General features: G+C 37.8%; 1 protein-coding gene across 1 annotated transcript in view; it reads left to right on the top strand.

Annotated features, from left to right (window-relative positions):
* Positions 1-27,711, top strand: part of MTPN (myotrophin) — a 76,346-nt gene that overhangs the window by 26,213 nt on the left and 22,422 nt on the right. The window contains 2 exon segments of the mRNA NM_203362.2: positions 23,769-23,882; positions 24,712-24,795. Of these exon segments, the coding sequence (NP_976238.2) occupies positions 23,769-23,882; positions 24,712-24,795 (198 nt within the window).

The following is a 27,711-nucleotide window of genomic DNA, read 5'->3' as shown; positions in this document are numbered from 1 at the left end:
CCTTCTCCAGGTATCTTCCCAGCCCAGGGATTGAACCCAAGTCTCTTTCATTGCAGGCAGATTCTTTACTGTCTAAACCACCAGGGAAGCCCATGTATGGTAGTACGTACCTGTATTGTGATTATTGTTATTTCATAGCACAGGGCAAAACTTAGGTCTCTAGTCATAGAAAACAAACCAAAAAGGGGAGAGAAGGGGGTAAGGGATAAACTAAGAGTATGGGATTAACAGGTACCTGGACTGGAGGTTGTGGTCCCTGTTTAATGTGAGGTTGTTTAGTGCTTACGTTTTTGTGTCAGAAAATTTTGTTTCAAAAAAACCATTAAAGATTGTTTTTGCAGATGAGATGAATGAGACTTGGAGAAATTCAAGTAACTTGCCTAGGATAATCAAGCTAATAAACGGCAGAGCCAGAACTTGTTTTTGGACCCATTCGATTCTGGAAACCACTCTAATTCCATTACAGGAACATGAGTATTATTATTTTTATTTAAGATTAAGAGGGGAGAGGAGGAATGGAGTTTGAACTTTTGTTTGACTTAGCACAAACCTGTTGACTCATTGGAAAAGCCTGATGCTGGGAGGGATTGGGGGCAAGAGGAGAAGGGGACAACAGAGGATGAGATGGCTGGATGGCATCACTGACTCAATGCACATGAGTCTCAGTGAACTCCGGGAGTTGGTGGTGGACAGGGAGGCCTGGTGTGCTGCGATTCATGGGGTCGCAAAGAGTCGGACACGACTGAGTGACTGATCTGATCTGATCTGATTGTCAAAAGAGAAACTGAGAACTTCAGTGACCATAGTCCAGCTCATGCTGAGTAGGTTACAGCCATGACTTGACCTGATGAACTTTGCCTTTTTTGTTCATGTCTGTATTTCTATCACTGAAGATAATGTATAAGCTCATAATGAGAGCTCATAAATATTTGTTGAATGACTGACTAAATAAATGACGGGTAGCTAATAATAAGCTCTTTAAAGTTTCAAGGTCTTAGGGAAGATCTAGAGCTGTGTATACCAGGGTAAGAGGAGTGTGTGTAGAAAGAGCTTGCAGCTCTTCTTTATCCAGAAGGCAGAATGGAGATCAGATTAAGGAATATCAGATCGAGGTGAAAGTCATTGGCAAAATGTGGAGCCTAAATAACAGGGAAAGAGGAGCATCCACAGTATGAATAGGAGAAAGAGCATTAGCAGAGTTCAGAATTGGCAAACTGGCAGATAGGGTGTCTGGATGGGTTGGGATGGGGTGGGGGTGGCATCCTTACAGGATTTGATTCTTGTCAACCAGTTGATTACAAGGTGGGTGGGTTGGGGCAGGGTGGTTCTGAGTTCTTTGATACTTTAACTATTTTTACTCTTCTAAGGTGAAAGTAAACAAAGGACAGGAGATCAAATAAAGATGCCAGACTGCTTTGACTTAATCACGTAAAAAAAGTGGTTCAGCATTTCAGGCTTCGTAATTAGATAATAATTTAACTTAAGTCATTGTTTGGCATAGAATGTTGCTCTTTTTTTTTTTCCCCCTAATTTGTATTTCAAGAGAAAACAGTCAAATTGCTACACAGTACCACCAAAGCCAGATATTAGTTTGCAAGTTTTATTTAAAGTGAAATATTAATTCAGCAGCTACTTTGGCCCCAAATATCAATACTTGTATTTTTAAATTATTATTCATCAGTTAGTGCTGTAATTGCTATATGTTGTTCTTAATTGATTTCTTGTTTCTGTTTGCTGCTGTTGCTGCTAAGTCGCTTCAGTCGTGCGACCCCATAGACTGCAGCCCACCAGGCTCCCCCATCCCTGGGATTCTCCAGGCAAGAACACTGGAGTGGGTTGCCATTTCCTTCTCCAGTGCATGAAAGTGAAAAGTGAAAGTGAAGTCGCTCAGTCATGTCCGACTCTTGGCGACCCCACGGACTGCAGCCTACCAGGCTCCTCTGCCCATGGGATTTTCCAGACAAGAGTACTGGAGTGGGGTGCCATTGGCTTCTCTGTGTTTCTGTTTAGAATACTTATTTTTATGAGGATATATTTTGAACAGTGTCAGGTTTGGGAATAATTATTTTAAAGGAAATATTGATGGAATGTATTATTTTTTATGTATGTATAGACATATTTATAAATATATATAAATACTGGGGTTTTTTCTCAAGTATTAAGAACTCTATTTAATGAACTGTTATTAACACTAATTTTCCCAAAACTGGAAGGATAGATCTTTGAAGTCAGATGTTTTTGAGGTTAATTTTCAATTTTCTTAGGAAGGAATATGGATTGAATGATGTTTCTAATCAGACTTTGTTAACGGATTTTTAAATTTGTAAAGATTGTTATTACCTTTCAGTTAATATGAAAAGTTATCACAGTATACTTAAAATTTTGTCAGATTTCCCTAGTGATCCAGCGGTTAAGACTCCATGTGTCCACTGCAGAGTTCACGTGCTAGAGCTCTTGTCAGGGAGGCTCCACATACTGCCCAGTGCAGACCCCTCCCCCCACCAAGATTTAAAAAATGCTTTTAGTTGTTTCAAGACTTAAGCAGAATTAGAAATGTTTCCGAAATCAAATGTGAAATAAAAGAACTGTGACTTCAAATTCATACTTTTGATTTAACCAACCATCTCACAAAAACTCCCTTGGTTTTTTCACAGTCAGTTTTGGTTCTGACTATAAGTGATATTCTGTAATACAATTAATATTTTTACCTTTATTTTCAAAAGAGTCTGTAATTCTAGTATTGTGTTCCTTTTTACTCCGTCAGTAATTTAGGATGTTGTGTTTGTTCTTTGTTTTTTGTGTTATTTTTATTCTTTGTTCCCTCAGTTTTTGTTCTGCTTTGTATTTGTGCTAAAGCTTTTGGTATTAATTTTTAGTTTTATTGCATTGTGATTAGGGAATAGGTTCTGTAAGCTTCTGAACTTGGGAATGTATTGAAGTTTTCTTTGGTCTGTGAATTTTAATACTCCATGGAAATAGAAGGTGTTGTTTCCCTAGAGTCCATAGTTTAATATATACTCATGCAGTCTCATTAATTATTAATCAGGCCCTGCTATATTCTTACCTACCAGAGACTCAGATTATTATGATAGACCCTCACTACAGTGCTGTTTTTTTAAATGTATACTTCTTTTTGTTGATTCTTTCATCTTTCTTTAACAGGAGATTGATAGATTTTTTGAAGTATAGTTGCTGTACAGTGTTATGTAAGTTACAGATATACAATGTAGTGAATCACGGGTTAAAGGTTATGCGCTATAGCTACTGTAAAATATTGGCTCTGTTCCCTAGTTGTGCAGTGTCTTCTGGACGCTTGCTTTATGCCTAATGGTTTGTATCTCTTACTTCCTTACGCTTCCTATACCACGCCTCTCCTGTTTCCTCTCCCCACTAGTAACCATTAGCATGTTCTCTATGTCTGTGAGTCTGCTTCTTTTTTGTTATATTTGCTAATTTGTTGTATTTTTAGATTCTCCATGTAAGTGGTATCATGTAGTATTTGTCTTTCTATCTGACTTATTTCACTTTATTATAATGCCCTCTAAGTCTGTCCATGTTGCTGCAAATGGCAAAATTTCAGTATCTTTAATGGCTGAGTTAATATTCTATTACATACATACACACACACACACACACACACACACACGTACATAAATACATATATATGAAAGTTGTTCAGTTGTGCCTGACTCTGCAACCCCATGGACTGTAAGCCTGCCAGTCTCCTCTGTCCATGGAATTCTCCAGGCAAGGATACTGGAATGGATAGCTGTTCCCTTCTCCAGGCACCTTCCTGGATCTTACTTCCTTATCCTAGAAGATCTCCAGGGAATCCTCCCAACCCAGGGATCAAACCCAGGTCTCCCGCGTTGCTAGCAGTCTGAGCCACCAGGGAAGATACATACATAAATCGCTTTTTAATCTTTTTTATCCATTCATCTGTCAGTGGACATTTAGGTTGTTTCTATGTCTTGGCAATTGTGAATAGTGCTGCTATATACATGTGTCTTTACAAGTCAGTGTATCTGGTTTTTTGGATACATACCCAGAAGTGGAATTTCTGGGTCATACGGTAGTTTTATTTTTAGTGAGAAACCTCCATACTGTTCTCCATAGTGATTACACCAATTTACATTCCCACCAACGATGTCCGAGGGTTCCCCTTACTCCACATCCTTGTCCGCATTGGTTGGTTGTGTTCTTTTTGATGATAGCCTTTCTGACAAGTGTGAGGTGCTATCTCATTGTGGTTTTTGATTTGCATTTCCCTGGTGATTAGTGATGCTGAGCATCTTTTCATATTCCTGTTGGCATCCTTATTTCCTCTTTGGAAAAATGTCTGTTCAGTTCTGCCCATTTTTTAATTTTTTTTTTTAATGTTGAGTTGTGTGCACTGCTATTTTTGTTAGTTGTTTTATTGATACTTTTCAGATAAAAATTCATGACTACCTTCTACATTTTAAAAAATGTAAAATAAACATCTTTTTCCCATTTACTTTCCTTTGTCTTTAATTCTACTTTGTTGTATATTAATATTAGTCGTCTTAGTTTTTTAGATATATGTGCTGATATGTTTTTGCCCATTCTTTTATATTCTTTCTCATATTACTTTGTTTTTAGTTGTGTTTCTAAAATCAGCTTCTATTGGGTTTTTTGTTTGCTTTTCTTTCTTTTGTAATTTAACAAAATCCAAGATTGATTCTTTTTATCTTCAGTAGAGTAACCTATTCACATTTAAAATTTCTGCTTTTTAGACTTTGTTTTCACTTTGTTTAAATTTGCTTTCATTTTTTAGGTGTAGGAATTTACTTCTTTTTCTTCCATGACTTGAAAGTCTACTTAAGTCTACTAAAACTTTAATTTCATCAGAAAAAAAATGCTTAGGTCTAGATTTTGCTAAGCAGCAGCCTTTAGTTTTTCAAAAGAAAAATGTCTATCTTGCTTTGACTAAAAGTAATATGTGCTCATTTTTTAAAATATAATATTACTGAAATACAGAAGTATGAATTTTCTCATAATCTTCTTCTTAAAGATAACTACTAATAAATTTGTTGTATGTATTCTCTGAAATTTTATGATTATATATAATCATCATCTTCTAAGTTTTGAAATAAAGGGGATCATAACATCCTTTACTGATTAAATAGCATGGTCATCTCACATTTCAGCAATGTGGAACTTAGATGAGTTACCTTGTCTGTGCCTCAGTTTTCTTGTACAAGAAGAGGAGTACTAACTTCCTAAAGCTTTTGTGCTGATGAAGTGAATTAGGGATTAATACCCAGAAAGTACTTACAATAGTGCCTGGCATGTTGTAAGCTTTCAAGGAGTATGTGCCATTCTCATTTTCATTTTGAATGATTCTGCATAGTATTTCAGGGAGAATATGCTGTATATATCTAAAAATCTCCCATGTACAGCATTTAGCTCAGTGTGTCACTTAATAAGACCTTGTATCTGACAAAATCTAATAGGCTTTTTATTTTCTACCCATTACTACTTTATATAAATGTGTGATTATTTATACTTGTTACATGGTATATCTTCTCTCTGAAGATTTATTTTTTAATCATATTTGCCTGAATAAAGGCTCACTTAACTTTACTTTTCATTATTCTTTTATGCCAAACTCCCCATTTTTGTGTTCTAATTTTGAATTCCTCTCTTTTGTTTCACTGGATCAGCAGTTCTCAAAGTATTATAGATCTCCTGGGGCCCCAGAGACCTTTCCAAGAGATTCATGAGGTCAAAACTCTTTTCATAATAGTATTAAGACTTTTATTTTCTCTTTTGATTGTGATACTTTTACTGATGGTGCAAAAACAAAAGTAAGTATACCTGCTGTGTGAATCAAGGCAGTGGCATCAAAATGTGTAACTGCCAGTTGTTGTGAACTTTGCCCACACACGTGTAGTTGAAAAACAGGCCCTTGTTGAAGTACTACTAAAAATTTATTTCTATTAAATGTTTGTTAAAATTTTATATATTTATTTTTTGGCTGAGCTGGGTCTTTGTTGTGTGTGTGGGCTTTCTGTAGTTGCAGCGAGTGGAGGCTACTCTAGTTGCCGTGTTGAGGCTTCACACTGCGGTGGCTTCTTCCTTGTGGAGCGTGGGCTCTAGGTTGTGTTTGCCCAGTAGTTGCAGCGTGTGGGCTCAGTAGTTGTGGCACGTTGGCTTAGTTGCCCTTCAGCATGTGGAATCTGCCTAGACCAGGGATCAAACCCATGTCTCCTGCATTGGTGGGCAGATTCCCAACCCCTGGACTACCAGGGAAGCCAGGCTTTTATTAAATCTTGATTGTGGAGCGCACATCTTTACTATTCTGTGTGAAGATGTCCTACATTTGTTGGACTTGCAACTTAAACTAGCTGCTTTTATATGAAACTTATAAATATATATATATATTTTATTGAAATAGTGGCTCAGACAGGAAAGAATCTGCCTACGACACAGGAGATTGAACCCAGGGTTCAATCCTGGGGTCGGGAAGATGCCCTGGAGAAGGGAATGGCAACCCACTCCAGTATTCTTGCCTGGAAAGTCCCATGGACAGAGGAACATGGTGAGCTACAGTCTATGGGGTTACAGAGAGTTGGACACGACTGAGCGACTAATATACACACACACACAGAGTTGACTTACAGTGTTTCAAGTACACAGCAAGATGATTCCGTCGTACATATACACATTATTTTTGAAATTATTTTTCATTTTAGGTTATTGCAAGGTATTGACTGTAGTTCCCTGTGCTATGCAGTAAGTTTTTCCTGCTTGTTGCATATCTGTTTTTTGTTTTTTGTTTTAATTAGAAATCTAGCATTCTGTTCATGCTTAGTCAAACAAGTGGAATCAAAATGTCATAAATTTTTTAGTTAGGGAAAAACTCATGTTTTCTAAAATATATATGCTGTTTATATATATAAGTATATAAAAGCTTTTTCCCCTATGCTTGATAAAGGCTTGAGAAAGAACATAAAAAAAAAAAAAGATGGAAAAATAAGTGAAATGAAATGGGAGCACTGAATATGAAATAGAAAAAGTGAAACAAACTAGATAAAAGTAAAAGATCATCAGATAGTCCAGTTGTTTTTAAACATGGCTGGCTCACTAGAAACATATCTGGAACTTGGGAGGAAAAAAAAGCAATACTTGGGCATTTGTATTTTTCAGAAACTTACAAGATTTTAAAAAGTGATTAAAGGTTTTCCTATTCAATAGTAGTTTTGGTGATACAGAATTCTGTTATTTTTCTGTTGATCAATCATGATTACAGTGGTGGTAAGTGAGTAATAGTTATATAATCACAGTAGTAAAAGATGTTCATCTGTTTTCACAATCAGTAGCCAGACAAAAAATAAAAGATAATTACAGTTGCAAGCCATAATGGGAACATGATTAACCTAACAGTCTAAAATAAATGCATACATTTGTGGAGGTGGGGAGTCAAGGAGAGTGATGTGGTAAGTGAAAGAGCATAAATGCATGTTTTCATACAGCCTGTCTTTGTCTTTTGGTTGATGCATTTAAGCCATTTACATTTAAGGTAATTTACAACACATATATATGGCTTCCCTGATGGCTCAGATGGTAAAGAATCCACCTGCAATGCAGTAGACCTGGGTTTGATCTTTTGGTTGGGAAGATCCCCTGGAGGAGGGCATGGCAGCCCACTCCAGTATTCTTGCCTGGAGAATGCCCGTGGACAGAAGATCCTGGTAGGCTACAGTCCATGGGGTTGCAAAGAATCAGACATGACTGAGTAACTAAGCACAGCATATTATCCTGTTACCATTTTCTTAATTGTTTAGGGTTTATCGTCTGTCCATCTTTTTCTTCTTTTGTTTCCTGCCTAGAGAAGTTCCTTTAGCACTTGTTGTAAAGCGAGTTTGGTGGGGCTGAATTCTCGTTTGCTTCCTTGGAAAGCTTTTGATTTCTCCATCAAATCTGAATGAGAGTCTTGCTGGGTAGAGTATTCTTATTTGTAGGTTGTTCCTTTTTATCACTTTAAATATATCGTGCCATTCCCTTCTGGCTTGTAGCTTTTCTGTTGAGAAATCAGCTGCTAACCTGATGGGAGTTTCCTTGTTTGATGTTTTTCCCTTATTGGTTTTAATATTTTATCTCTGTCTTTAATTTTTGTCAGTTTGATTACTGTGTGTCTTGGTGTGTTCCTTCTTGGGTTTATCCTGCCTGGGACTCTGTGCTTCCTGGGCTTGGTTGACTATTGCCTTTCCCATGTTAGGGAAGTTTTCAGCTATTAACCTCTTCAAATATTTTCTCAGGTCCTTTCTCTCTCTCTTCTCTTTCTGGGACCCCTATAATGCAAATGTTGGTGAATTTAATGTTGTCCCAGAGGTCTCTTGGGCTTCCCTTGTGGCTCAGCTGGTAAAGAATCCACCTGCAATGCGGGAGACCTGGGTTCAATTCCTGGGTTGGGAGAAGGGAAAGGTTACCCTCTCCAGTATTCTGGCCTAGAGAATTCCATGGACTGTGTAGTCCATGGGGTCACAAAGAGTCAGACATGACTGAATGACTTTCACTAAAGAGGTCTCTTAGGCAGTCTTTTTTTTTTTTTTTCATTCTTTTTTCTGTATTCTGTTCTGAATCGGTGCTTTCCACCATTCTGTTCTCTCGATCATTTATCCATTCTTCACCTCAGGTATTCTGCTGTTGATTCATTCTGGTGTATTATTCATCTCTGTCTGTTCTTTAGTTCTTGTAGGTCTTTGGTAAACACTTCTTGCATCTTCTCGATTGTTTTCCCGATATCCTGGATCATCTTCACTATCATTATTCTGAATTCTTTTTCTGCAGGGTTGCCTGTCTCCACTTAATTTTGTTGTTTTTTCTGGGGTTTTATCTTGTCCCTTCATCTGGGATGTAACTTTCTGCTTTTTCATCCTGATTAACTTTTTGTACTGTGGTTTTCATTTTAGCCACTGTGAAACTGTGATTCTTCTTGCTTCTGTCTGCTCTCTAAGGAGGAGGCTAAGATGCTTGTGTAAGCTTCCTGATGGGAGGGACTGGTCATGGGAAAAACCAGGTCTTGTTCTGGTGGGCAGGGCCTTGCTCAGTTATGCTTTAATCCAGTTTTCTGCTCATGGGTGGGGTTCCCCACCCCACCCCAATTTGTTGTTTGGCCTGAGGTGACCCAGCCCTGATAGCTCTATGATAGGATTAATGGCAGCCTCCAAGAGGGCTTATGCCAAGGGGGACCTTCCAGGACTGCTGCTGCCAGTGCTCTTGTCTCTGTGGTGAGCTCCCGCTGAGCCCTGCCTCCGCGGGAGACCCTCCGACACTAGCAGGTAGTTTTGGTTCAGTCTCACGTGCGGTCACTGCTCCTTTCCTCTGGGTCTTGGTGAGTGCAAGGTTGGTTTTGTGTGTACCCTCCAAGACTCAAGTCTCTTTTTTCCCCCCAGTCCTGTGGAAGTCCTGTAATCAAATCCCACTGGCCTTCACTGTCAGATTCCCTGGGGATTCCCAATCCCTTTGTTGCTTCCCCAGGCTGGGAAGCCTGACTCAACCTTCACAACAGTGGAAGAGCTTCTTTGGTATTATGTTTTCTAGTTTGTGGGTCACCCACCCAGCGGGTATGGGATTTGATTTTATTGTGTTTGCACCCTCCTACCATCTCACTGCGGCGGCTTCTTTGTCTTCAGACATAGGGTATTTTTTTTGGTGGGATTTAGTGTCTTCCTGTTGATGGTTGTTCAACAGCTAGTTGTGATTTTGGCCCTCTCACAGGAGGAGATAAGCACACGTCCTTCTAGTCCACCATCTTGAACTGGAAGCCCACATCAGTTTTTTTTTTGTTTGGTTGGTTGTTTTGTTTCGTTTTTAACCAACTGATTACATTATGAGTTCAGTTATTCAGATTTGGATATTTGGCAGATACTGTCTTGAGGATGAATTTAATGAGACTCAATTCAAGGAAAACAGGTGATAATTTTTATTGCCAATGACAAAATTCAGATTTTCAGAGAAAACTAAAATTTTGGAACATTTACCTCTGCCGTTCTGAGCTTGACAACTTCCCAGAACTTAAAGACTTTTTCAGTGAGATCTGAGATGATATCAATGAATGTGATGTTTTGCTGTTGTATAAAGAAAGTTGTCAACATCAGGAAGATTTGCATAACTAAATATAAACCAATATATTCTAATATATGGGTAATCCAGTATATTCTAAATGGCCAGTTCAGGAGATTACAGAATCATGCTGCATGGATATTTATTATAATGTCAAGAAGAATATCCATAATCAACTAAAAAGACTTAAAATTTTTTTTACTTGTTGAAACTACATATCTTCAGGAGGCCAAATTTTTCTTCATATATTTCAGCCAAAAGAGTATGTCAAAATAAATTGAATGTGGAAGCAGATATGAGAATCAGCTGTCCTCTATTGAAGCAAGCATTTAAAAAATTTACAAAAATAATATACAGTACCACCCTTCTCAATTTTGGGGTGGGGGAAATATGGTTATTTTTATTAAAATTGCATTTACATTAGCATGTAATGTCATTATTTCTATATGAATTAATCAACATTTAAAAAGCTTTCTAATTTCACATTCAGTAAATACCTACAGATATAATCCCCCTTAAAAAAAAAAGTTGTTTGGGATCTTGGAACTAAAATGTTGGCAAATACTGCACTAGAAGTCTTAAGATTTTCCTCACCTTTTTCTCCCACTCAGGGGAGCACAGGTGATATATTTTCTGATTTGCTGATTCCCAAGACTGCCTTTACACATGAATATTGATTTGCATAACGTATTCTTTCCAAACTGGAGATCAGAAATTCTCAACCTTCTGCCTACCCTCCAGCACCTCACACATCTCCCATTAGTATTAGTGTCAGTAACTCCTCAGGGGATTGTATCTCATATCCAAGCCTCCCTTGGATACCTTTATTGTAGATTGCTCCTCCCTCTTTAAAACTCTGTGTTGTGGAGAGGTCAGAATAAAATTGGGCTAATTTAATTTTCTTTTGTATTAATGTATTTTTCTTTTTTACACTTTTTGTTTTTGCTTTATTCTTATAAAAAATTGAAAAGCTGTATTGATGGAGAGGATATGTTCAGTTTTGTTTGTAATATAATTAGCTTTTATGGTCAGCAGACTCAGGTCTTTCTTGAGCTCAAAAAAACTTACTTTTATGACTATTTCTGTTCCCTTTGTTCTGTTTCTGTGTTTATAGGTTTGAACTTTTGACATACCAATTATCCTTTTTTTTTTAGTTAATTTTATTTCTTTATCACCTTTATATTCTGGAAGATAAGCTTGTTCCCAATACTTTATTTAATTTTTCTTGAGTAGTGCTGCCCAGTTCTACTGACTTTGGTGCAGATTTTAATTTTGCTATTACAGTTTTCATTTTCTTGCTACATTTTACTTTCTTAGCCAACTTGCTTTTCCAATCAGCTGGCATCTCAGTTTGTTCACTGTGTATGTTTGCCGGTTTTCTTCTTAAAATACCTGTTTCAAAGAAACCATGTCTTTTGGATTCCATTTTGGTCACACTATAAGTGCTTGCTAAAATTAAATTTCTTGAGATTCAACGTGATATTCCTTTTCTTTTGCTAAATGATTAATTTTTATGCATTCCCATATTGTTTTTTTTCTGTTACTTATCTTTTAAAGTGGGAAAGCTGTCCAGTTTCAGGGTACGTGAACAAATAGGATGTGGTGATTGCTTCTGCCTCGTGTGCTAGAATTCTAGTTGGAGGTGACTTTGTTGGCCTGATATGAGATCTTTTATGCTTTATATTGATATTGCCTGCTTCTAATAAACTTCAGAAAAAATTCTTCAGACGTGAATGTGCCTTAGGTCTCTGACTCTGTCTCTGCATAAGATGATCCTTTGTGAGTAGAGAAATAGTAGATCACTTTTTCTCTCTCATGGGAGCAGGCTCTGCAGCTAAGAATGAATATGCAAGTAGTTTTCTGAACTTTTTTTTGGATTATCCTTTCCTGCTTGTTTTCCCAGAAGTTAGGACAGGCATATCAGAAAATGTTTCCCTCAGAATATGTTACTTATACTGGAGTTCAGTTTACTTTCAAGTCTGTGGACATAATTCAGATAATGTCAGAACTTGTAAACATTTATATTAGCACTGGGGTTTAATGTGTCCTTTTGGGGTTTAACTTTAATCTCTTCATTATGTCAAAATCATATAAAATTACTTTCAAGGTATGAAATATTCTATTCTCTTTTTTGCAGTTCTTGACTGTTAGATAAAGGAAATCTCAAGCATTTCATTGAAACTATGGATGATAGAATGTTATGCTTGGGGCCATATGGGAAAGGATGATTAGAAAAGAGTGTGACGAACTAGATCTAAGATAGTTTGAATGGTAGTACGCAAATACAATACCTATCTCTTTATGCAGCAAATTGAAGGAAGCTTTCCTGACACGGGTGGGGCTCATTCCCTAGTCTTTTTCTTATTTAATTTTTAAATAAATGTCTTTAGGTGACCATAATGAGGATAGGGGAGATACAACTGGAGGGAGGGGCAGATGAGGACCAACAAAACTCTTAATAAAATCTAGAAAGAACTTGGGAGCCTGGAAAAAGAAGGTGACTTTTTTAAGATGCAGTTTAATAGCAGTTTATGTAATGGCCCTCCATGTATACTCAGAAAGTAACTGAAATTCAAGATGACAGCAAATCATATAGAAAAAAAATCTCATTTTAGTACCATGGCTACTAAGCAGTAATCTAATGAAAGGGGGAACTCCTTGTTCCATGTGTCCCCAAAGAACAGGATCAAAACCAGTAAGGAGTGAAATTTACAGCATTTAAAGCAGGGATAGACTGACTTGTAAGGTCTTGAATTGTCTTTCATTAGAGATTCAGTTGTATGCTGGGCATACACAAGCAGGGATTCAGATGCAATATGAGCGGTTGAATTAGATGACAGAGTCCTTTCCAGCAGTGAGATGTGGCTTTCAGACACTCTTACCAGTGGTTTTTAAATACCTCTTTATATTTGTTTTGTATATGTTTTGGTAAGCAAAAGGTTACATAGTGTGACAAACATGGTGTAAATGAATATGCTAATTCTTTAAATTGGACTCATATACAAGTCACCCATAGACATGGTAGGTAGGCAGTATAAGGCGTTGTCCTTTAATGGTGTTATCATCGAAATGACATACACCTAATGAAATAAAGGTAAGTGTAGTAAAAGACATATAAATAAGAACTAGAAGAATTAAACGGAGGAAATTGTTTATCAAGAGTATCAAGGGTGGAAGGCCGGGAAAGTATCAGGTAAAAGTTTCATAGGGAAAATAGATCTTCAGGGGCAATGGAATTTCAGTAGACCAAGAAGAGCAACAAAGTGAAGTTTCCCAGATACGTTGGGAGCAGTGTGTCTGAGAATAAAAAAGTCCAGAATGGTAAGTTGGTGTTTAAGATGACTTGAGTATCGTGGCAAAGATTTTCTGTTTAACAAAAGGGAGCAGGTGAAATGTTTTTGCGTGAGGAAGAGGTGTGACCAGTGTTCTTGTGTTACTCTTCAGGAACATTGATTTACGTTTTTTAAATTGTTGAAAGTGGGAAAATTGATTGGAAAACTATTCAAATGAGAACTATTGAGACCTCTGATAATATTATCAGTTAACATTTATTGAGTGCTTCCTATACCAGATATATTACCTTATTTCAGTGAAGCCTTGCGGCAACAGGGGCTTCTCTGGTAGCTCAGCTGGTAAAGAATCTGCCTGCAGTGCAGGAGACCCCAGTTCAATTCCTGGGTCAGGAAGATCCACTGGAGAAGGGATAGGCTACCCACTCCAGTATTCTTGGGCTTCCCTGGTGGCTCAGATGGTAAAGAATCTGCCTGCAATGCAGGAGACCTGGGTTTGATCCTTTGGTTGGGAAGATCCCCTGGAGAAGGAAAAGGCTACCCACTCCAGTATTCTTATCCATGGACTATATAGTCCATGGGGTCGCAAAGAGTTGGACACGACTGAGTGACTTTCAGTTCAGTTCATAGCAACAGTGTATTATAGGTGCTTTCCAAATGAGCACCTGGATTTCCTGTTGGCCTATGAAAATTCCATATAGCATAATATATTATTTAATTTCTCCAGATACCACTCTCTTACATACCCATACATCTGCACTCTCCAAATCAGTAGACACCTTGTTGAATACTGTTATTCCTTAATTTAGCATTTTAGAATATGCTGTTATAATTAGCAGTCAAAACAAATTTTTATTAAAGATTTAAAAGAACCATGTTGAGAATTATGCTACAAATGAAAAAGTATAAGATGTGGTGTCTGACCCCTAAGGCCATTGAATTAACAATACAAGATATAAATAGATGAAAAGTTAAATTGCAGTAAAAGATGAATTGCCAACAAAGTTTTCGAACATTAAGTTCATTAAGGTTCCTCTGTATTTTGTGGTAATTAACTAAATGGCATTCATTTATTTGCATGCTAGCTTCCCAAGAAGGTAGCAAATGCTTTTAATCAGAGTTCAGCCTTCCTATTTTATCCCAAGCAAGTAGCACAGTGCCTAACTTATAGTAGGCGTAGTAAATGTTGAATTAGATGGATTGCAAGTAGTATGTCTTTTTCAAAGACCATATTGCATCTTTTTAAAAACCATTGCCTACTTTTGTTAGCAAAACAACTCTAAGAATAGGTTTGAAAAGAAGTTTTTTACTTTGAAATGTAGATGTATTTTTAACATGATTCGTGTTGTTGTATTAAACCTTCCTGTTTGATCCAGTTTGTGTGGAAAGTTAAATGTACCTATGTAGCAGCCATTTTCTGCTTCCAGTCTCTTAAGCTACTACTTTGTTTTGTGGCCAGAAGTATAGAAACACCTGTTTTCCCTGGTCTCAAATATAAGGGGGGAACAGTTGTTGACTTAAGAGGCCATCTGCTCCAGCTGCAGAGTTTTCCAAGGTCTTCCAAGCTTCTTGCTTCCTCATTGTGAGCAGTAGCAGAGGTAACTTAGCACTAAGGGTTTCTGTCTGGTGGTCTTCCCACTGTTTAAATACTACTTCCCATCATAAAGTAGAAAAGTTAAAGGAAAGGGTTCCTAACTTCTCAGGGATCATGGTACCCTTTGAGAATCTGATGAAAAGTGACCTGGGCTCTTTACCTAGAAAATGTATACACACAAAAGAATTTGTAAGCTTTTTGAAAGTCTCTTCACTGATTGTCAAGTAGAATATATCATATATAGAAACAAAATAGCTTCAAAACAGATTTCTTGGTACAAGAAAAATATAGTAAAAAGTATAATTTTAATGTAACAAAAATCTGTTGTATATTTAACAACCAACAGGCTTCACATTGCAATGACGGAAAGGAGAGTAAAATGATACTGGATAAATTATTCTTGCTAAAAAGGGAAAAGTGAAGCTAAACCAGCCTGGATGTGTTGACAAATTATATTTGTCAGCCTGCTTTACCTGAACTGTATGTGGTAAACAGAAGCTGTGTGCAGTTATTTGTCACCTGCCTGGTTATTTACACACCCATCATGGTGAGAATTTATTGCTGTCCAACTCTATGACACATGATATGATTCTATTACATGATGTTATTGCATGATGTCTTTAAAAACATAAAAACTATCACTGAAGAAGTAATCAAGGTGTATAGTATTACTGGACTATAAAGCTAACCAGTTTTTATCAACTGAATTATATATGATAATCAGAATTCATAACCAAGATCTCAAAAATTAGTTTTAAATATCTGCTGCTGCTGCTAAGTCGCTTCAGTCGTGTCCGACTCAGTGCGACCCCACAGACGGCAGCCCACCAGGCTCCCCCATCCCTGGGATTCTCCAGGCAAGAACACTGGAGTGGGTTGCCATTTCCTTCTCCAATGCGTGAAAGTGAAAAGTGAAAGTGAAGTCGCTCAGCCGTGTCTGACTCTTAGCGACCCCATGGACTGCAGCCTACCAGGCTCCTCCATGGGATTTTCCAGGCAAGAGTACTGGAGTGGGGTGCCATTGCCTTCTCCAAACGTCTCCTAGAAGTGGACAAATCAGAAGAGGAAACAACAAAGAAATAGAGAGCAGAAGGAAAACTACGATAACGTGGTGTCCCTAAAGCCAGGGGAAGAGAGGGTGCTTTAAGCGGGGAGAAGTGATCCACTTTGTCATGTTGGGACCTCAGTTAAGGTGAGGGCTAAGAGATAACCTTTGCATTTCACAACATGGAGGTCTTTGACGTCAGCAAAAATGGCTATAGTATAATAATGAGGGTGGAAGCCAGATTAGAACAGGAAGTAAGAAACCAGAGATAGCAGATATTCACAATTGTTTTGGCAAGTTTAGCTATGAAAAGGAGGAGAAAGAATAGTAACTAAAAGGTGGATGTCAAGCCTAAGGATAGACTTTATGTTGCTGTTGCTTTTTTAATGGAGTTGTGAGTGGCATATTCTGATGAAAGGGAGCAAGTAGAGCAGGAGAGGTTGAAAACACAGGCAAGAAAAGGGATAACAAAGGAATGAGTTTTTTTGTAAGAAAACAAAAAAGGGTGATTCCAAAACTTACGTGAGGGATTACCTTTAGATAGGAAAGGATTTGTCAGTTGCAGGAAAATAGAAGTTCAGGAGGGAATTCATGTCTGAAGACCATTTTCTGTTTGGAGAAGAATACAAGGTTATCTGAGAATAAAAAGGAAGGAGGAGGCTTACAAAAAGTGGAAGAGGTTTAAAATAGTCTCTGTGCAAGGTGTAAAAGCAAGAAAAACAGGAACGTGGTAAGATTGCCATGTAATGCTAAGGGACCTGTTGAAATTGTGCATCTCTCACTTCTATCCCCAGAATCTGGGAGACAAAATTAGGGTTAGATTTTTCTCTGTAGCTGGTAACGTTTCATGAAGTTAGAATGAAGGTGAAGAATATGTCTCACATCCTCTCTTCTGATCGCTGATGCCTGCCAAGAGTGAGGAGAAAGGAACTAGATAGAGCACTGCCTACCTTCCCTATTTCACCACCACTACTGAGGTTAACACTCTCCAGCTGCTGGGGAGCTGGTTAAATTGTCATTCCAATCCCTCTGTCAGTAAACATAGCACTGGTCTCACGTTACTGCTGCTATTACTGGGTAAGTAATGCATTATCAGTAGTTGCTTGAAGTAGAAGATCGTGTGTATGACTTACTTCCAAGTCTGTCACTTGAGCAATTTCACATTCATTCAGTATAAAAGCTTCTATTATGTAAAATTTACTATGTATCAGAAACTATCTAGGCATTAGAGCTACAAAACTAACTAATAGTGACATGATGTGTGGCCTGCTTTCATAGAGGATACAGATAGAGGCAGGTTGAGTTGAATGTGAAGCAGGGAAATACATACAAGCTGCTTTGCACACCCCTGTGAAGGTCATATTACTCAAAGATGACTTTAGAGGAAGTTTGATTAAAGCTTGATTCTAAAGGATTAGTAGGAATTAACTGGGTAAAAGACAGTGGAAAGGAATGGGGTCGGCATAATGGGGCTGAAAGTTGAGGTGCTGAGTAAGATTTTTTTTTTCCAGCAGTGCAAACAATTGTTTTGATACCTGAAGCCCACCCAGCTAGTAGGGGCCATACTGATCTACACTTATTCCACCTTAAAACTTTTCTTCGATCTAGTTTCTTGAGTTATAGAATACAGAGGTCAGGAGCTTTTCATTTAGCATTAACAATGAAATAACTTGACCCCAAGTAGCTTTTCCTTTTAAGTCTCCCGTGAAGGTACTGTTAGTCATTACTGCCCCTCTTCTACATCAAATTTTATTTTATTTTTTTTTTTTTTTTTTTTTGCTGACAAAGCAAGAGATTTTATTGGGAAAGGGCACCCAGGTGGAGAGCAGTAGGGTAAGGGAACCCAGGAGAACTGCTCTCTACATCAAATTTTAGTTAGCATCAAGAATAGAGCCCCAGAGACTTGATTTAGGAAAATCTATGTTATTGAGGTATAATTTAAATGCAAGAAATTGCAGATATTTAAAGAGTGCAACTGGATAAGTTTTGACATGTATACAATCATGAAACCATCACCACAGTCATAATAATGAATTTGGTGGATTCCATCACCCTCAGGTGCCCTTTCGTAGTCCCTCCCTTCCATAGTACCCCAGTAAGCAACTACTATTCTGCTTTTTTATTAGTATATATTAGTTTCCGTATTTTATATCTTTATGCCAGTACCATGCTTTATTGATTACTGCAGTTTTCAATAATTTTTGAAGTCAGATATTGTTAGCTCTCCAGTTTGTTCTTTCTTTTCAAAGTTGTTTTGGCTGTTCTAGATTGTTTTTCCACATGAAATTTAGGGTCAGTTTGTCAAAGTTTTTTTTTTTTTTAAGCCTGCTAGGATTTTAATTGGTATTGCGTTGAATCTGTATATCAATATGTGGAAAATTAACATCTTTGCAATATTCAGTCTCCCCACCCATGAATGTGCTTATCTCTCCATTTATTTATTTAGATCCTCTCTTAATTCCTCTCAACAGTGTTTGGTGATTTTAAGTATATAGGTATTGTATTTTTTGTTAAGACTTATTACCAGATATTTTATAAATTTGTATGCTATTGTAGATAATACTGGTTTTAGTTTTTATTTGTAATTATTAACTGCTGGTGCTATATTAAAATGCAGTTGAGTCAGTATATTGATCTTTTGTTCTTTAACATTGCTAAAATTACTTATTCTAGTAGCTTTTTGGTAGATTCCATTGGACTTTGCTCTACATAGCTATCATCATCTGTAAACAAAGACAGTTCCACTTCTTCCTTTTCAGAATGGATGAGGTTGGTTTGTTCCCTGGTTGCAGTGCTCAGAACCTCTAGGACAGTGTAGAATATAGGTGATAGAAAAAAGATGTCTTGTCCCGGTTTTAGGAGAAAAGCATTCATTCAATCTGTCACCAGTTAAGTATGATGTTAATTGTACTCTCTCTGTAGAGGCCCTTCATTAGTCCAGAGAAATGTCCTTCTTTTCCTAGTTTGCTGAGCTTTTATCAGTAAAAGATGTTGGATTTTGTCAGATGCTTTTTGAGATGATTGTACGGTTTTTCTTTTTTCAGTTTGTTAAAATGGTGAATTATGTGGACTGTCTTTAAATACTCAACCAACCTTGTATTCCTGGGATAAATACTACTTAATCATGGCCTCTTGTACTTTTATACATTATTTGATTGAATTTGCTAACATTGTTTAAAGTTTGTGTTCGTGAGGGACATTATCCTGTGCTGTTCCTGACTTGTAATGTCTTTGTCTCAGAATCAGAGTATGTTGGCCTCAAAGAACACATTTTGGCCTTCCTATTATTTTGGAAGAGTGTGCAGAATTATTATTATTCATTTTTTCTTAAGTGTTTGGTAAAACTTACCAGTGTAGCCATCTGTGACCTGGGAGTTTCTTTGGGGGAAGATGGTCTGTAAAATCTGATATTAGCATTTTCTGTGCTTTTTTTTCCCCCTAATCATTCTAGCTAGAGATCTATCAATGGTATTGATCTCAAAGAAATAGCTTTTGATTTCTATTATTTTTCTGTTTTCCATTTCATTGGTTTCTGCTCACTTTGAATTTATTTTTTTTTAATAGACTTTATTTTTTAGAGCATTTTCAGGTTTGCAGCAGGGTACAGAGATTTCCATATGTCTTTTTCCCATGCATTTTCTTACGGTAGAAGGACAAAGATGGTTAATTCGAGACCTTTCTACTTTCCCAATATAGGTATTTAGTACTATAAATTCCTCAAAGGCCTACAGAAGAAGATGCTTTCTTTCCTGTCAGTCACACTAAGCCTTTCCAGTATTGTCATTTTTGTCTCCTAAAATAAGAATTGTAAAGGCAGCATCTGCAGGGATAAAGGGAGTTTAAACTCACAACTGTTCCTTTTCATATGCCTTTTGCACATTTATACCAAGTTGAGAAGGACGATATCACATATTTTAATTCAGGAACACTACTTTTGACAAAGCTGTCTTACTGACTACTGCAGTTATTTCTTTACTTTGTTCCACTGAAAAGGCCTATCTAGTTAATCCTCTCCAGTTAATAATTAGCATGAATAATGGAAAGGAAGTGAAAGGAAAACTAGTTTTATCTAAATCATTTTAAGCAATACTTCTTTGCCTCAAACAAAGCCTCACATTTCTGCAGTTGTGAATATAGATTAAGCTGGTACTCCAGGTTGGCCTTACTTTTAAATTTGTTTCTGAATATAAAGTATAATAAGTCATATCTTTATATTTCAGCCATTATTCTGAACCTTCATTAACCTAATTTTGGATAGTCTTTTAGAACTAGTGTGAATCAATCCACAGCAATAATACTTAACCTTTATTAAACATACTACCTTGTCTAGTACTGTGTTAGATACTTTGCATGGATTATTTCATTTGATGATACACTAAAATCCAGTGAGGTGTGTTTTTAGTCCCATTTTATAGATGGGAGTAAAAATGGGAAGAAAACAAAGATTTCGAAAGTAGTCTTAAGGTCCTACAACTCTGGTAGAATTGGAGCTCTTCCCCAGTCTCCAGTGATATTAAGTATGTTATACACCTTCTTTCTGCTGCTGCTAAGTCACTTCAGTCGTGTCCGGACTCTGTGTGACCCCATAGACGGCAGCCCACCAGGCTCCCCCGTCCCTGGGATTCTCCAGGCAAGAACACTGGAGTGGGTTGCCATTTCCTTCTCCAGTGCATGAAAGTGAAGTCGCTCAGTCGTGTCCGACTCTTGGTGACCCCATGGACTGCAGCCTACCAGGTTCCTCCGCCCATGGGATTTTCCAGGCAAGAGTACTGGAGTGGGGTGCCATTGCCTTCTCCCACACCTTCTTTCTACTAATGTGTTAATTTACTGTATAAGGAGCCTTGTTGTTGTTCAGTCGCTCATTTGTGTCAGATTTTTTGACCCCATGGACTGCATCATGCCAGGCTTCCCTGTCCTTCACCATCTCCCAGAGTTTGTTCAGACTCATGTCCCTTGAGTCAGCGATGCCATCCAACCATCTCATCCTCTGTCATCCCCTTCTCCTGCCTTCAATCTTTTCGAGCATCAGGGTCTTTTCCAGTGAGTCGGCTCTTCGCATCAGGTGGCCAAAGTATTGTAGCTTCACCTTCAGCATCACAGTCCTTCCAGTGAATATTCAGGGTTGACTTCTTTTAAGGTTGACTGGTTGGATCTCCTTGCAGTCCAAGGGACTCTAAAGAGTCTTCTATAGCACCACAGTTTGAAGGCATCAGTTCTTCGACACTCAGCCTTTTGTATTATCCAGCTCTCACATCCCTACATGACTACTGGAAAAACTATACAGAACTTTGTAGGCAAAGTAATGTTTCTGCTTTTTAATACACTGTCTAGGTTTGTCATTGTCTTCCAAGGAGCAGGTGTCTTTTAATTTTGTGGTTGCAGTCACCAACCGCAGTGATTTTGGAGCCCAAGAAAATAAAATCTGTCACTGCCATTGTTTCCCCACCTTAATCTTTAGTTCCTCTTCGCATTCTGCCATAAGGGTGGTATCATCTGCATATCTAAGGTTATTGATATTTCTCCCAGCAATCTTGATTTTAGCTTGTGCCTCACCCAGCTCAGCGTTTTCCATGATGTATTCTGCCTGTAAGTTAAATAAACAGGGTGACAGTATTCAGCCTTGACATACTCCTTTCCCAATTTGGAAACAGTTTGTTCGTTGTTCCATGTCTGGTTCTAACTGTTGCTTCTTGACCTGCATACAGGTTTCACAGGAGGCAGGTCAGGTGGTCTGGTATTCCCATCTCTTTCAGAATTTTCCACAGTTTATTGTGATCCACACAGTCAAAGGCTTTGGCATAGTCAATAAAGCAGAAATAGATGTTTTTCTGGAACTCTCTTGCTTTTTCGATGATCTAGTGGATGTTGGCAATTTGATCTCTGGTTCCTCTGGCTTTTCTAAATCCAGCTTGAACATCTGGAAGTTCATGGTTCACGTACTGTTGAAGCCTGACTTGGAGAATTTTGAGCATTACTTTACTAGCATGTGAGATGAGTGCAACTGTGTGGTAGTTTGAGCATTCTTTGGCATTGCCTTTCTTTGAGATTGGAATGAAAACTGACTTTTTCCAGTCCTGTGGCCACTGCTGAGTTTTCCAAATTTGTTGGCATATTGAGTGTGGCACTTTCACAGCATCATCATTTAGGATTTGAAATAGCTCAACTGGAATTCCATCACCTCCACTAGCATTGTTCATAGAAAAATGCTTTCTAAGGCCCACTTGACTTTGTCTTTTAGGATGTCTGGCTGTAAGTAAGTGATCATACCCTCGTGATTATCTGGGTCGTGAAGATCTTTTTTGTACAGTTCTTCTGTGTGTTCTTGCCACCTCTTCTTAATATCTTCTGCTTCTGTGAGGCCCATTCATTTCTGTCCTTTATTGTGCCCACCTTTGCATGAAATATTCCCTTGGTATGTCTGATTTTATTGAAGAGATCTCTAGGCTTTCCCATTCTATTGTTTTCTTCTGTTGCTTTGCATTGTTCACTTAAGAAGTCTTTCTCTCTCCTTACTATTCTTTGGCACTCTGCATTCAGATGACTTGAATAAACAATCCATTAGAAGTTACTGCTGTGAATTACTCATATCCTCTTAACTGAAAAAGGTTGTTTTATCATCGAGGAATTAAAAAGGAGGAAAATTATTTTTTATTAAACATACATCTGGCCTGGAACTCAGAAACACTGTGTGTAATTTAGTTTCCTGACTTAATGCTATGAGGCCTCCACTGATTGTTGTGATAGGCAGGTGGTTTTACCTCTTGGAATGCTTTCTTTTTTTTTTAAAGTACCAGCCCTTGAGAAATAAGATGATAACGCTAATTTTCTGGAGGATGTAAAACCCAGGGGTAAACTTTTTCCTTAAGGGAAAAAAATACTTCTGTATATTTAGTGATTTCAAATTGTTTGAATTTAATGATTTTATTGTTTGTAAAATAGATGCTTTATCTATATAATGACCCTTAACCTTAAAATGAAAATACTGAGTAATGGATTTGACTCAGTATTTAAATAAATATTTATTTACATAGGTAGCTTATAATAATAGCTAATCCTATATCTGTTAATTTTAGCTATACCACCTTATTTTCAGTGCTTTGCATGGATCAGTTACTTTAATTCTCACAACTCCATTAAATGTATGTTTAATCATGTGATTATTAGATTACTATCTGCCTCCCACACTGGGTGGTAAGCTCTGTGAAATCAGAAACCATCTCGGATTTTGTTTACCATTGTTCACTCTGTTCACAGAGCTGACCATACAATAGAGCTTAAATTTGAATGAATGAATGAAATGAATTCTTAATAGCTAATACTGATTACCTTTTGATAGTGATGTCTGCCTCCATCAAAGTAGTGATGCTTTCTCTGAAGTATTAAAATACATGTTATATGATCTGTGTAAAATCGTTATTTAAACTCAACATTTTTTCTTTGCTGGTCACATCTTGACATCGTGGTGATTAAAATTCCTTAGAAATAGAGCACAATCATATATTTCATTACATTTAGCTTTTTTTTTTTTTAATTGTTTTCAGCTTGACTAATGGTTTGAATTGCAGTCATACTGTGTGCTAACCATTGTGCAGAATTTAATTTCAAGTTCTTGGTTGCTTGTTTCACTTTGCAGGTAATGTAATTCTTTGACGAAACCCTTGTAGCTTTAAGAAAGTAAAGCTACCAGGTGCTTCATTTCCCTTCTTCAGTCTACCATCCTTACGAATACTGTTTTCATTTGGCTTCTAAGGGAGAAGATGTCAACCGGACACTAGAAGGTGGAAGAAAGCCTCTTCATTATGCAGCAGATTGTGGACAGCTTGAAATCCTGGAATTTCTGCTGCTGAAAGGAGCAGATATCAATGTATGTAAAGAACATTGTCATTCTAGAAAAAAAATTCCTGTTGCATGCTATTGGGTAGTTGTTTTCAGTAGATTTGTAAAATAGTTACTGGTGGAAATCTCATGTGAAAGTAAGAATATAGTCTGAAATTTTGCTGAATTTCTGTAGCTTAGAAATACATGGTTGTGATTTTTTTTTTAATAAGCAGAACAAGTTTATTTTTTTAAACTGATAAAACTTGGGGGTGGGGGACACAGGATAGATAGATTCATGCTTCCTTTTCATGTTCTAAAGCAGTCTGAGAGTTAGCACTATCTGTAGGTAGCAAATGGCTATCACCCAGTGGAGGATAGGCCCTGTAGTCATACGGAAAATCTAAAAGTGGATTTTTGGACAACAGTCAGGCAGCAGTTATCTCTTGATTCTTGCCTTTTGTAGCCTCTGCATTTCAGAGTTTCAGAAAAATGTTTAAGTAACCATAAAGAGCAAGTGAGATGAACTTTTCACATCTCAGGGGCTGCCATGTCACCTGGCCCAATTTTGGGCATCTGTTACCTCTTCATACTGGCGAGCCTACAGTAGTGGGGGGTTGAGGCTCAGAGAGGTTAAGTAACTAGTCACACAGTTAAGTGCCAGAGTCCAGATTTGAGCTGGGGTCAAAGTCCTGCTCCCTCTGTTTCACCGGCTTCTAAGGAGAAACTGCTTGTGGGCCTAGGCCTCTGTCAGCTCTGTAAGAGGCTAAAAATGGGAGAACATTGATTTTCAGTTATTTATAAGCATTCCCTAATGATCTAGAGAGAAGGAATAAATGAAAAATGGATAAAGTGATCTATATCTCATTCTTTCATAGGCTCCAGATAAACATCATATCACACCTCTTCTGTCTGCCGTCTATGAAGGTCATGTTTCCTGCGTGAAATTGCTTCTGTCAAAGGTGAGGTCAATTGCTGGTTTTTATTGTTTTATAACTGTTCAAGCTAAGTAATTGGTTATTAATTTACTTAAATTTTGTGTGGCATCAGGAACAGAAAAATTAGAGGTAACAGCCAAAATTGAAGACTAGAGCAATGTTGCTTGAAAGAGCTGATCCACACGCTGTTACCAGTTCTTACTGGGTAAAGAGCCTGAGCTAGAAAATAAGTCAACACAGTCTCCTTCATCAAGAATATCCTGCAATTTTCTTTTTAAAAGTTAGCTGAACTAGACATTGTACTTAATACAGAAAATGTTGTCCTGTGCTAGTAACAGTTTGCAGACTGGTGCCAGATTCACATACCACACTTTTATAACCTTACCTTTGAAATTTGTAAACTTCTTTGTCTGTAGTGATCTTTCTGAGCAAGATTATTGAGGATTGCTGTAAGGGGCTCTCCAAGTCATTTGGTTTCTTGATATGATTGAGATCATGGTACATTTGGAGTTTTCCAGTGTTTTGTCTTTGATTACAAGCTCTCAAATGAAGGTCAGAGTCCAGCCTTAAAAATTAACCAGTCAGTTGCAACCATTCTAACTGTATTAGATGGAAACTGCAAATGTTGGAAGACAAGAAATCATCGTAAAATAAGGCACTCAACGTTAATCCCAAAATTAACTTTTCATGGCCATATTCTGGAAAATGTTAATAATGTTTAATTTGGAATTTTCAAATAAGTCCTGCTAAAAGAAGCAAGAAAGAATTAGAAATAAAATGAGTAAATATATATGAAGCATTTTGCACAGTACCTGACACATCATAATAGTCAATAAATAGTAGCTTTTATTATGTTTAAGACTAAAGAGGATTATATGCTTCATAGATTCAGTTTCAGTAGGATTTGGAGAACATTGGGAAAGAAAGTAGTACTTTTGTCCCAACACTTTATTGACAACTTTTCAAAGGTACTATCTGAAAGCAGTTAACCCAGGTCCTTTAAAATTAGGGGGTTTTACCCATACCTTCAGCACAAATACCGGATTTCTTGAAACGTGTGGTGGTGGAACACATTCTTCTTTACCACTGTAATGGATCCAGCATCTTTGGTGGGATGTGGTCATGAAGATTTCCAGCCACTGTATCTTTCTCCTGTCTTCCCGTCCCCCACACTCATGTAAAGATTAAAAAGAACCTTTGAGAACTATGGATAATTTCAGCCTTGGGGGAATGTTTTTGTATTATGTTAAAAACTGGTTGTCGGAGGCTACAAATATTAATTTACAATTCATGAAAGATTTAATTGTAATATTTTATTGGTTAGGACTCTATTGAAAGTAACTAAACCCAGCTTAGACAGGCTCAAGCAGTAAGAGAGATCATGTTGACTCACACAGTTCTAGGTTGAGGCACAGCTTGTCTGTGAGTTTAAGCCACATGACCAGCATCTGATTTTTTGTCTCTATCTCAGCTTTCTTCCTCAGGGTTGGCTTAATTGGCCCACCTCAATATATCTTCTGAGTGTAGAGCAAAAGAAGCAGCAATACTATATTATATTTGAGAGATGCTCACTCCAGTACTCTTGCCTGGAAAATCCCATGGACAGAGGAGCCTGGAAGCCTGCAGTCCATGGGGTTGTTGAGGGTCGGACACGACTGAGTGACTTCACTTTCACTTTTCACTTTCATGCACTGGAGAAGGAAATGGCAACCCACTCCAATGTTCTTGCCTGGAGAATCCCAGGGACGGGGAAGCCTGGTGGGCTGCCGTCTATGGGGTCGCACAGAGTTGGACACGACTGAAGTGACTTAGCAATAGAGCTTAAAAGTTCTCAGAGGAAAAATTTTAAACTATGTGAGGTGATTTTTATTTAAACTTATTGGGGTAACCATTTCACAGTACATACACATATCATTTTGTTGTATACCTTAAATTGTAATTATAGTATCAGTTATATCTTAATTACAAATTAATAAGTCAGAATAAAAACAAGAAATGAATGACTCCTCCTCCTCCTTTCTCCCTCTTTCTGTGACCTTTTGTACCTAGCCAAGGCTTTTTGTTCTCTGAAAATAAAAACCTCCAGGGATCCTTTTTTAGCTTAGGGCTCTGGTCATTTACCAAATGAGGTACCCCTAAGCCAGCTCCTTCTTTGTAGCAAGATCTCAAACTGTAGATCAGAAATGTATTTGTTTCTGATAAGCCTTTCTTTCGTCCTCAGTTCAGTTCAGTCGTGTCCGACTCTGCGACCCCATGAATTGCAGCACACCAGGCCTCCCTGTAATTCCCAAGGTTCACTCAGACTCACGTCCATTGAGTCAGTATGCCATCCAGCCATCTCATCCTGTGTCATCCCCTTCTCCTCCTGCCCCCAATCCCTCCCAGCATCAGAGTCAACTCTCAGCATGAGGTGCCAAAGTACTGGAGTTTCAGCTTTAGCATCATTCCTTCCAAAGAACACCCAGGGCTGATCTCCTTCAGAATGGACTGGTTGGATCTCCTTGCAGTCCAAGGGACTCTCAAGAGTCTTCTCCAACACCACAATTCAAAAGCATCAATTCTTCGGTGCTCAGCTTTCTTCACAGTCCAACTCTCACATCCATACACGACCACTGGAAAAACCATAGCCTTGACTAGACGGACCTTTGTTGGCAAAGTAATATCTCTGCTTTTCAATATACTGTCTAGGTTGGTCATAACTTTCCTTCCAAGGAGTAAGCATCTTTTAATTTCATGGCTGCAACCACCATCTGCGGTGATTTTGGAGCCCCAAAAAATAAAGTCTGACACTGTTTCCACTGTTCCCCATCTACTTGCCATGAAGTGATGGGACCAGATGCCATGATCTTCGTTTTCTGAATGTTGAGCTTTAAGCCAACTTTTCCACTCTCCTCTTTCACTTTCATCAAGAAGCTTTTTAGTTCCTCTTCACTTTCTGCC

Source organism: Bos taurus, chromosome 4 (genome assembly GCF_002263795.3).
Source record: "Bos taurus isolate L1 Dominette 01449 registration number 42190680 breed Hereford chromosome 4, ARS-UCD2.0, whole genome shotgun sequence".
Classification (NCBI taxonomy): Eukaryota; Metazoa; Chordata; class Mammalia; order Artiodactyla; family Bovidae; genus Bos; species Bos taurus.
This window is presented reverse-complemented; position numbering and strand designations above follow the sequence as displayed.